The sequence below is a fragment of the Tachypleus tridentatus genome, chromosome 13 (assembly GCF_004210375.1).
Source record: "Tachypleus tridentatus isolate NWPU-2018 chromosome 13, ASM421037v1, whole genome shotgun sequence".
Lineage (NCBI taxonomy): Eukaryota > Metazoa > Arthropoda > Merostomata > Xiphosura > Limulidae > Tachypleus > Tachypleus tridentatus.
In genome coordinates this window covers 130,067,981-130,080,071 of record NC_134837.1, presented here as the reverse complement: position 1 = coordinate 130,080,071, position 12,091 = coordinate 130,067,981, and the positions used below count along the sequence as shown (strand labels likewise).

The following is a 12,091-nucleotide window of genomic DNA, read 5'->3' as shown; positions in this document are numbered from 1 at the left end:
GTGGCTTTTAGAAAGAATAGATGGGTGGTGATGATTAGCTGCCTTCCCTCTAGTCTTGCACTGCTAAATTAGGGACGGCTAGCGCAGATAGCTCTCGAGTAGCATTACGCGAAATTAAAAAAAACAAACATTCTATCTAAAAGATACAAAAAGTAAATAAATGAAATTGTATCAATCAAATATTAAATCATCAAAACATACTTGTACTATTATTACATATAATAATATTGTAACTGATACTTTAGCCAAAACAAATGCATTTAATTATTAATTTGTCAACGGGTTTGAACAATCGGTGAAATAAATAAACTTGTAAGAAGTATGAAATTATGATGTTCTGTTAGTAACCTGACAATTTGTTTGTAAAACCAGTTGGTATAAATAAAATTATTTATATTGTAAAAAAATTAAATAATATAAGCACAGTTTATCTGAATGATAATATTTCAGTTGAAATTATTAAAAATAATCGTATTGTTGTTTCCATAAGTGTGTGTGTGTATATATATATATATATATATATATATATCTGATTTAAGTATTAAAAGTGAAACATTTCCATATTTGTTAAAGAGACCAGATTTATAACAATGTACGAAAAGGATGATAAAAATCTAATTAGTAACTACAGACCAATAACCACGTTGAATGTATTTTCAAAAAGAATAGAGGAACTAAATTTAATACGATATATTGTTGAAAAATACAATATATTATTTGAACACCAGTTTGGTTTTCGCAGATCGATCAACCCAGAATGCTACTTTATAATCATATGAACGCATTGTAGAAAATCTGGGAAAAGTATCATGAATATACCAACGCTTTTAGATTTCTCTAAATCATTTAATTGTTTATTTACAGCCTATTGTTTACAAAAAAAATGTCATATTGGAAGTAGAAGTCAAATGTGTAATTTGTGGAAAAGTTATTCAGAAAACATGACCTCAGTAGTGAACATAGATTATAAATATTCAAAAAATTTATCAGTAAGAATAATAATTCCTCAGGCCTGTTTTAAGGTCTTTTACTTTTATAAGATGTTAATGGTATGTCAGACTTCTTTATTAGAAGAAACAACGGATTTATTTCTTGACAAGTTAATTTTTTGGATTACTGATAATGGTTTGCATACGAATCTTACTAATACTAAATTATCTTTTTTATAAAAGTAAACTTATAAACAATAATGAACTAAATATATAAATGAAATAGAGCTTGAGAGATGTTTCACAGTAAAATAGTTTGGTATCTCACTGGGTGTTTGTGTGTTTGATTTCCAGTGGCACAGCATGAAGCCTGTGAACTTGAACACTAAAAAACGTGTGGCAATCACAACACAGATCAACCATTGTTTGGTTTCTTACTTGATTTAACTATTACTTCTGCCGCTGAGTCATCCTGAATACAAATGCATCATTGGTATTTCTCTGGCAGATTTAACTGGTGGTGTACTTTTCTCCAGTTAGTCGTTCATAACATAGCAGTAAAAGCTGCTAGTCAACATCACTTACCGTCAACTTATGGGTTGTTCTTTCATTAACGAATAGTTGGATTGACTGTAACATTACAACGACCCACGGCTTAAAAGGCAAGTATGTTAGCAACGGGGATTCGAGCCCGCAAAATGTGAGTCGAGTAACCAAAATCACCAAGCCATGCCACGCTGGAGCATTTTATACATGTTGAAAAACTGGGGCTAAACATATAGGAGTGATAACTAAAATAAAATATTTTTATTAGGGAATGTTTAGTTATGCTATATAACAGTTTTATACACCTTTATATAATGTACAGTAATATTTCTTTGGGTGGAGAGGGGATCCTTCTTGAAAAATGTAAATTCTTTGTATGTCCTGCGAAAAAGAATTGTGAAAATAATTTTAGGTCTAAAATATCAAGAATCTGTTCCACAATGGTTCGATAAAACTAACATATTAAATATTTAAGAAATAAACAAATCTCTCCAGTGGGCACAACAAATAGCGTAATACTTTGTTATAAAAGAAACACGAACACTTGGTATTTTTATGTATAAGATAAAACATATAACAATATGTATATATATATAACTTGTAGTTTTCGTTATACAAAACTATAAGAACAAGTCTTGAGCATGTATTCAGCAGCCAAGTACATTGGACCATGCGTGCCCTAGGTATTCGCAAACTGTAATTTGAAAGGACCAAGTCTGTGATATACAACTGAACATGTTTCACACTTTCATCTGTCGACACATTATAAATGTGATAATAAATTCTGCTATTCGGTTAGGAACAGATGTGTATGTAGTGGGTGCTGCTGGCTCGTTACTTTGTTTTGTTTGTTTGTTTGGGAATTTCGCACAAAGCTACTCGAGGGCTATCTGTGCTAGCCGTCCCTAATTTAGCAGTGTAAGACTAGAGGGAAGGCAGCTAGTCATCACCACCCACCGTCAACTCTTGGGCTACTCTTTTACCAACGAATAGTGGGATTGACCGTCACATTATACACCCCCACGGCTGGGAGGGCGAGCATGTTTAGCGCGACGCGGGCGCGAACCCGCGACCCTCGGATTACGAGTCGCACGCCTTACGCGCTAGGCCATACCGGGCCTGGCTCGTTACTCTCCATCTGGTATGTGGTGGGTATTGTTGACTGGTTGCTTGCAATCTAGTTAGCAGTTGAAATTAGAAAGCCTAAGCTCTAACTTAGGTTTCTCTGATCTTTCCATTTACATAAACGTTACAGAAGTATCGGCCAGGCAGTTAAGGCGCTTAACTCGTAATCCGAGGGTCGTGGGTTCGAAAGGTCAAACATGGTCGCCCTTTCAGCCGTGTGGGCGTTATAATGTGACGTTCAGTCCCACTATTCGTTGGTAAAAGAGTTGGCGGTGGGTAGTGATGACTAGCTGCCTTCCCTCTAGTCTTACACTGCAAAATTAGGGACGACTAGCGCAGATAGCCCTCGAGTAGCTTTGCCCGAAAATTCAAAAACAAACAAAAGAAACATTTTTGCTTTACATTACAATTGCTTACTTCCAATACAGAAAGATGAGTGTCAACTTTACACAAGCGTTGTCTAGCAAATCGTGGCTGTAATTATGTTCAAATCTAAGCACAAACACTCTACTTCTCACTAAAATTAATATTAAAGATACAACAGATGTGCCATGTATACAGTGGCTGAAGGATGTCATTTAAAGTTTCCCAGTTGCTAAATTATGAAATACAATGATAATTGTTCTTCCACCAAATATTCCATATTAATTTTAAGGCTAACCTTCTTTCAAATAAATTGCAAATAACAAGAGAAAAAACTACGTTATTAATACAGGATGTTCTGAAAGTCACTGTGCACTTATATATTTATTAACAGACATGTTTCAATATAGAATACAGGAGGTAACTATGAATGACAATTATAAAGGATGTTGAAAATGACCCTCGTTGGCATCAATACAGGCCTGGATCCTTCTTATTTTGTTTTCAAACACCACTATCAGTTGCTGGCTTGAAATAGACTGAATAAAATATGATTACAAAATTGTACAGTGACTTTTCTGAACAACAACAATAGCTTTAATAAACATGAGAGAGATTTTCTTGCTGCGAATTCAAAGTCATCATGGTTGTTTTACAAGAGAAAGTTAATATTATTCCCATTCATATAATTAAAACTGGAAAGATATGTTTTTGGAAAATGACAGTAAAATAGATTTTATTAGATTGATTAAGCAAACAAACAGATCTAATACAGCACAATGATTTAATGTAGCACACTATACAAATCCGGAAAACTCACTGGCCAATTAAATGTACACGTTACATATTGTTCCGCAACTTAATATCTCGGACTTTCCTTTCTTTTCAAGGAAATTTCTTTCTTACTTTTACTTCACTTATACAATGTATATATTCATTGTCTTTAAAAATCACAAACAAAGGGAGAAATGTAAGCAGTATAAACATAAAAAATGTAAGAACAACATTTCGAAACGGGTTGGAGTAAACAGAGAACTCCTCGACTTATTCTTCTTTCCTAGCAAGACCACTATTGTTGATAAGCTTTTTAACCACCATGAGTGGTCTTCGTCATATTGGAAAATGTTTGTAAACATGGTTAAGAAACACCCTATCACTATGACTGGATTTATGTTATTAGAGAATGTTTGCAGACATGGTTAGGAAACGTCACATCATCATGACTGGTCTTTGTGATATTTCAAATGGTCCATGAACATGGCGAGGAAACATCACATCACCATATGTGGTTTTCATCATATGTTTGTAAAACGGTAATAACCAGTTAAGTGCTGTACGCTTAACACGATAAAAGGGATTTCATTCTCCTTTCAGTGGTGCTGGAGGTAATGCAAACTACATGTCTTTCTGATCAATTAGACAACACTGATGTAAGAGTCGCGCTCGGAGTTGTTGGTTGCTGACTGTTCCTGATTTCGAATCAAAGTGATTTGGATTTTCTTTTTGACCAACTCTTGACGGAGTGTCTTAACGTCCTTTTCCACTAAACATTTGAGCTATTCGTACAAAATGTTAATGAAGTTTAGTTAATAAATACATTATGTAATCAAACCAAAGTCAATAAATCAAAACAAACGGGTCAGGTCTTACTCCTTTAAACAAACAAAAATAGTTTACATTCAATAACTGTTCACGATTTGGAAAACAATTATTCGTAACCATAATTATAAAATAAATAAATCGTTTGAGTAAAACTAATAAAACCAAATAATACCAAACGTTAAAAGTCGTTGAAGTACAGGTTGTTATATACATAAGTTTCATTCTTGACAACCACGTACAAGATTAATAAATTATTCTTTCGGTAAATGGTAGAAGATTCAACCACTACACAATTACACAGTTTAACGAAGCCAACTGTGGATTACTCTAATAACATATTACAGACCTAAGTGTTAGATAATTAACGAGTTTAATTGAGCCAAATGTAGATTAGTGGTATATAACAGAAGAATTAACCACCAGAAAATCACTTAGTTTAATGAAGCCAACTGTAGATTATTCCAGTGACATATTAACAAGTAACTAAGCATCAGATAACTAACGAATTTAGTGGAGTTAAGCACAGAAATATATTTTTCTTAAATTTCAACTAATTAGTTGAAAACTTAATATCGTTATATCTTCCTCTCGAACAAATATATTCATATTGAAAACAACAGAAATCTGTTTTCGTAATGTTTATTAAAAATTTCTGTTGAAAACTGTTTTATGTGGGTTATTCGTGCAGTTCAATAATTTTGGGAAAATGTTAAATATATTTTATTTTAAAAACAATTAAATTGTCTGCTGAAACAAATACATTCTCATTTTTCATACTTACTTTAGTCTCAGCTGTGAGTCGGAACTTGGTAGATTCTACTCGTTGCTTTAAATCTTCAATTTCTTGAAGAAGCCGAGCAATTGAAAATTTTGCGCTCAGCTGTAAAAAAATAAAGGTGATATCTGTATCTTTCTATCGTAGTAAGAACCATAAGTGGCCCGCCAGGGCCAGGTGGGTTAAGGCGTTCGACTCGTAATCCGAGGGTTGCAGGTTCAAATTCCCTTCGCACCAGACATGCTCGCCCTTTCAGCCATGGGGGCGTTATAATGTGACGCTCAATCCCACTATTCGTTGGTAAAAGAGTAGCCCAAGAGTTGGCGGTGGGTGGTAATGACTAACTGCCTTCCCTCTAGTCTTACACTGCTAAATTAGGAACGGCTAGCGCAGATATCCCTCGTGTAGCTTTGCGCGAATTCAAAAACAAACAAACAAAAGAATCACAAGCAGAAGAACGTGGAAAATTAGTGTTTCATCAAATAACGAATGAATAAAAAGCAGTTATTACTTATTGTGGGAGAACAAAATACATTTTTCGTAGCTAAAGGATTCTCGCATTATTAAACCCAAAACGTTGGAATAAAATTGCCTTATCGAATGTTCTCTGGCCAGTTATGAGTGGGGTCTCACTATCCTTTAAGGTTTGTTTCTTTTGATTTTCACGCAGAGTTATACGAGGGCTTTCTGCGATAGCTGTCCATAATTTAGCGGTGTATAGACTAGAGGGAAGGCAGTTAATCATCCCCACCCAACTCTTGGGCTACTCTTTTACCAACGAATAGTGGGATTGACCATAACTTTATAACGCCCCCACGGCTGAAAGGACGAGAATGTTTGTTGTGACGGTGATTTGAACCCGGGACCCTCAGATTACAAGTCAAGGGTCCTAACCAGCTGGCTATGCCAGGCCTAATACCTTAAGGAAAACATTACCGGTAGCCTGATAAACAACATATAGTATGGTATCATAGGATATATAGACTTTATTCAAGCACGAAAAAATTCCAAAGTATCATACTATTTAGCAAGAAAGACTTGGTTAAAAATTACTAATTTTAACTACCCCTTTTTGTTTTTATATTTTTTCTTCTTTTTAACTCTATTACAAATCGAATTGAGTATAAACTGTTTTTATATAATTTGTATGAACGATGCTTTCTCAGTAATCACAATGTTAACATTCATAATTAACTTAATTGTCATAAAACCATTGTATTAGGCTTATTGTAGTTTCAAATACTACAATTTTAATTCAGTCCCGCTAGTACAGCGGTATGTCTTCAGATTTACAACATTACAATCAGCAGTTCGATTCCCCTCGATGGGCTGAGCAGATAACCCCATGTGGCTTTGCTATGAAAAAACACACACACAATTCAGTCTATTACGTTTTTTTAAGTGTGTTTAAAAAACTAAAACTATTGTCTTAAAAAATTTATCATTGACTATCATCGATTTGCCAATAAAACGCGTTTACACTAAAACAAATATTAAAATTTCATCAGTACAAAACTCTGTTAAAATTCGTTTGTTTCTGTACGAAATTAAATGTTATGATTCTTAAACCAAGAGAGATCAACCGACTGTTTCAAAGGCTATGTAAACCATTATACCCATGAAAGCAACGTGTGTGAGTCGAAGTAATTGAAAAAAAAAAAACGTGTGTCAGTCAGTCTACGCGTGTATGCTTGCTTGCTCACCTGAAAATCCAATATTCTTATTGGCTAATTACACTGTGGTACTTTTATGTTTATATGAATGCAAAAATAAGCGACGTGTAAAGTGCATTATTCTATGTGAGCGCAAAATTAGGTCGCTTATATGGCCCGGCATGGCCAAGTGAGTTAAGGCGTTCGACTCGTAATTGGAGAGTCGCGATTTCGAATCCCAGTCGCACCAAACATGCTCGCCCTTTCAACCATGGGAGCGTTATAATGTGAGGGCCATTCCCACTATTCGTTGGTAAAAGACTAGCCCAAGAGTTGGCAGTCGGTGGTGATGACTAGCTGCCTTCCCTCTAGTCTTACACTGCTAAATTAGGAACGGCTAGCGCAGTTAGCCCTTGTGTAGCTTTGCATGAAATTCAAACACACACAACGTCATTTATAACAATAACTTTAATGACAATTACTTCAGTAACAAAGATAAACAGGCAAAGAAACACATTAACTTATTTACCTTTCTGTGGCTTACAAGTAACAGAATGTAATTACATTTCAACAGGTGCCTAAAAATCGACAATTACACCTAAATTTATTGATGGTAGTGGCTTGACAATTTCCTAATACCTTTAGGGAGAGTAAAAAAAAAGAGTTGATACCATTATAGAAAAAATAATAATGGAAATAGCAACAAATGAATACTGTTGGTTTTTGATACCATAATTTTAAAAACTCGTTAGTTGATAGCGTCATTTTATCAACAAAAGTATCAAAATCTTGTGTACAGAAATATATTTCATTTATAATTATTTCACGTTTTACACTTCCTTACACTAAATCTATATACAACGACTCCATATTATTAGGTTTATATTCATTCATGTCCAACTACAACAGCATTATTTAAAAGAATTATTTATTTAAAACACATATCCTTCTCGTATATATTATTCCACTTAATGATGTTGTGTAGGGAAGAAAAGTCTTTTGGTTTTCAATCGTAAGTCAAAGCATGCGCTTCTTATGCCGGAGGGCAACGATTGATTTCGGTCAATATTCATTCCTTTATTTATTTATTGCTAAATAATGTTTAAATAACCAAATAACTTTGTTATCCACATCTTACCCAAAACACGAGTTTATCCTCCAGCAAAAATTATTAAATAAGTGTGTTAAAATTGTGTATTATTTCATTAGCAAAAACAAATTCTGTAGATGTCGCTACTAAAAACAAACAAATGTGAATCCAAAAAAGTTTGTTTGTTTTTTTCACGTAGTATTTGATGGGCCCTGGTGTAAGTAATTAATGGAATACTTTTACACGTATTACATATGATGCAAGACCAGTACTGACGTACGATGTGAATGTTTATAGTTATACTTGTTTGTTAAATAATGTGTCTGTACATATTGTGGCTGGTACACATTCGGTGTGATGACTTGAATGTAGCTGAAGATATACTTGGTATACACATGATGTTACTATACATGTTATGTAAGGTCTGTATTTTCCATCTGCCTTCGGTTCATATACAGTGTGAAAGTCTGTATTGATTGTACATGCTTTATGATGTAAGGCTTGTATTTGTGATTGGTATAGGTATACTACAAAGCTCATTTTAAAACCGAACAGAGAAGACCATATAATCTGATCAGCTGATATCCAATAGTGACTAAACTATTGAGCTTTGTTCATCTCTGAGTAGAAACTCAATCTGGTCTATGTAGGTATATGAATGAAAACATACTGAAAAGTATGATAACATAAATATTTCAGGTGTTTTTATTTATCATACTAAATACTTATACCTCTGACCAAACACTTCTGTTAATTTGAAGATCGAGAACTTTCAGCGCAGGTAGCTCTTGTGTAGCTTTGCGCGAAATTCAAACAAACCAAACCAATGGAGAAATTTCCTACACAAAAAAAAACTTTGTTAAATACGTTTGACTTTAGTTACCCTGCTAGAAGGCAGTCCGGCTTTCCCTGCAAAGCTATTGTTACCAAATCCAAACTCCATATTCGCCAGTAGCTCCCGATGAAGATTTTGCAACAAATCTCTATATTTGGTGCATTCGTGTTCCAAAGGAGTGGACTTCTTTCTCTCTTCTGCGTAATTTTTCTTCCACATATTCTTTACTGAAAAGAAAAAAATGTTCTGTTTAGTTGCTTCACGGAAGAAGCGAATACGGAAATTTTTATTTAGGAATTGTATGAGAATAGAGAAAACAACAACAAATAATCTTACTTTACTACCTAACGTCTGAAATGATTGAGAGTTTGTAAAGTCATCGTCAAGTATAAAGAATAAAGCGAGAATATATGTGTTTTCATCTTGGGTGATATAAAACGATCAAGAATTGGATGGTGAAATTTTCTTTAGGGACATACGGATAAAATAGTTTGTTTTGGTGCTTAGCACAACGCTGCACAACTGGATATCCGTGCTCTGCTCACTGCAGATATCGAAACCCGATTTTTGGGCTAGAAACCCTCATAATACCGCGTAGCCATCAGAGGGGAAGTTTTTATCTTGTTATGTACAATGCTACATAATTGGTTATCTGTCCTCTGTCCACCACGATTATCGACGAAACCCAGATTTTAGATGTATAAGTTTGTATATGTATCACTGTGTCAGTAGTGGAAGATAAACGGCGAAGTTGAATATTCGTTTATATAAACCATTAAGATATAGATACTTTCATTGTGATTATATTATAACTGAAAAACAAATATCTTTCGATTCCATATTTTTTGTTGTAAAGCGCAAAGGTACGCAACGGGTTATCTGTACTGTACCCACCACGAGCATTGAAACTACGTTTTTAGCACTGTAAGCCTCCATTAAAACTACGTTTTTAGCACTGTAAGCCTCTATTAAAACTACGTTTTTAGCACTGTAAGCCTTCAGACTTGCCACTAAGAGAGGCTAAATTTTGTGATTTTCTTTATTTTTGTTTTGAATTTCGTGCAAAACTACACGAAGGCTGTCTGCGCCTGATGTCACTAAATTGGTAGTAAAAGGGTAGCTCCTCATCAACGCACACCGATAACTCTTGGACTACTTTTTACCAACAAATATTAGAATTAACCGTTACTTTATAATGCTCCTACAGCTGAAAGGGCAAGCACGTTTCGCGAGACGGAAAGTCAAACTCACGACATGTAGTTTGTTAGTTGAAAGCCCTAACCGCCTGATTTTATGAGTATGAGAGATAAAGAAAAAGAATAAACTCTTTTTTATCATTAATAAAAATGAAATAAACATAATATAATTGAGTTTTTCGTGTTTGATAATATAAGTGATTAAGAAAGACTACTTTCAACTTGTATTAAAATAAATTAAAGACGAAAAGGATTTGTTAAGCTTTCCTATGTTTATTTTAAACTATGAGTTAATATTTAGTACCGTTAAACCAGATAAAGTACATAGGATGTAGTATTTTTTAAATTTTATTACTTTAGACTGTGAAGAAACAATTGTTTTATGTTTCATAGTTATAGAAATAAAGATGAATTAAAAATGTGTTATTTCTTTAATATTCTTAACATAAATAAGTAAAGGGAAAAATCACACTGGTAATTAAATGATAAATACTACAACACTAGTAATAAAATGATAAATACTACAATACTGCTAATAAATAGTACAACTCACGATTTTATGAGTGGAAAAAGGTGAATAAATCCGATAATTATGATCAACTGGTTATAGTATTGTTAAGATTGTTTGTAATGATACAATGTCATTCAGGTGGGGTTTCGAACAACCACTCAAATTTAGGCTAAATATAATCGCATATATTTGTATTTAGCAAGATCAAACACTAGTTCACACTAAAAGGTTATTTGAAAATGTTAAATTTGAAGACCAACAATCATTTAAGAATTTAACTGATAGAAGAAAATATTTAGAATGTCGGTTACAAAATACAAAGTAAAATGCAAAACTTCATCAATAATAATATAATTTGAAAAAGAAATGTGGAAATACCTAAATAAGTAGAAAAATAGAAAACTGCGGATGGTAAAAGTTTTCTCAAATTTCTCAGCTATAAACCTGTGTTCAACAGTTTCTTTCGAGCATGATTTGGACCCGACATGGCCGGGTGGTTAGGACGCTCGACTCGTAATCTGAGAGTCGCGATTTGAAATCCCTTTCTCACTAAACATGTTCGCCCTTTGAGCCGTGAGGGCGTTATAATGTGACAGTCAGTCCTACTATTCGTTAGTAAAAGAATAACCCAAAAGTTGGCGGTGGGTGATAATGACTAGCTGGTTTCCCTCTAGTCTTACACTGCTAAATTAGGAACGGCTAAAGCAGATAGCCCTCGAGTAGCTTTACGCGAAATTAAAAAACAAACAAACTGTAAGTTAGGAATATATTTCTATGAACAAACACATTTTACGATAAGTACAACTCAATGATTTAGAGCATCATGTATTATATTAAAAAAAAAAGAGTTAACTTTTTTTAACCCTGACGATCAAATCAGACAAATATACACTTAAGTGGACAAATAAAAATATTTACGCCACCTGCGTAAGGTTCCGATAATGATGAAAATCAAGATAATCAGGCAACGTTGGTAGGCAGCAAAAAAAGCACGCGGTAAGTCACGTAAAAAAATAATTCAAAACAAATAGTTTTCATTACTTCGCGTTTTCTCAGTTGTACATAGGGCCCGGCATGGCCGAGCGCGTAAGGCGTGCGACTCGTAATCCGAGGGGCGCGGCTTCGCGCCCGCGTCGCGCTAAACATGCTCGCCCTCCCAGCCGTGGGGGTGTATAATGTGACGGTCAATCCCACTATTCGTTGGTAAAAGAGTAGCCCAAGAGTTGGCGGTGGGTGGTGATGACTAGCTGCCTTCCCTCTAGTCTTACACTGTTAAATTAGGGACGGCTAGCACAGATAGCCCTCGAGTAGCTTTGTGCGAAATTCCAAAACAAACAAACAAACAAACATTTGTACATCATTGATTTACTGAACCCTTATGAATACTAAAAACAGAAACGAAAATCTATAAAGAATAGTTAGGAATTTGATCATAGCCACAACAGTGAAAATGTGTGATGACTGGAA

General features: G+C 34.3%; 1 protein-coding gene across 1 annotated transcript in view; it reads right to left on the bottom strand.

The window, feature by feature from the left end:
* Window positions 1-3,774: 3,774 nt before the first annotated feature.
* LOC143239478 (uncharacterized) overlaps window positions 3,775-12,091 on the bottom strand; it is a 43,333-nt gene continuing 35,016 nt past the window's right edge. The window contains exons 9-11 of the mRNA XM_076480565.1: window positions 8,966-9,144; window positions 5,347-5,445; window positions 3,775-4,519 (exon numbers count right to left, since the gene is read on the bottom strand). Of these exons, the coding sequence (XP_076336680.1) occupies window positions 4,379-4,519; window positions 5,347-5,445; window positions 8,966-9,144 (419 nt within the window). The 3' untranslated portion in view covers window positions 3,775-4,378. The remainder of the gene's footprint in view (window positions 4,520-5,346; window positions 5,446-8,965; window positions 9,145-12,091) is intronic.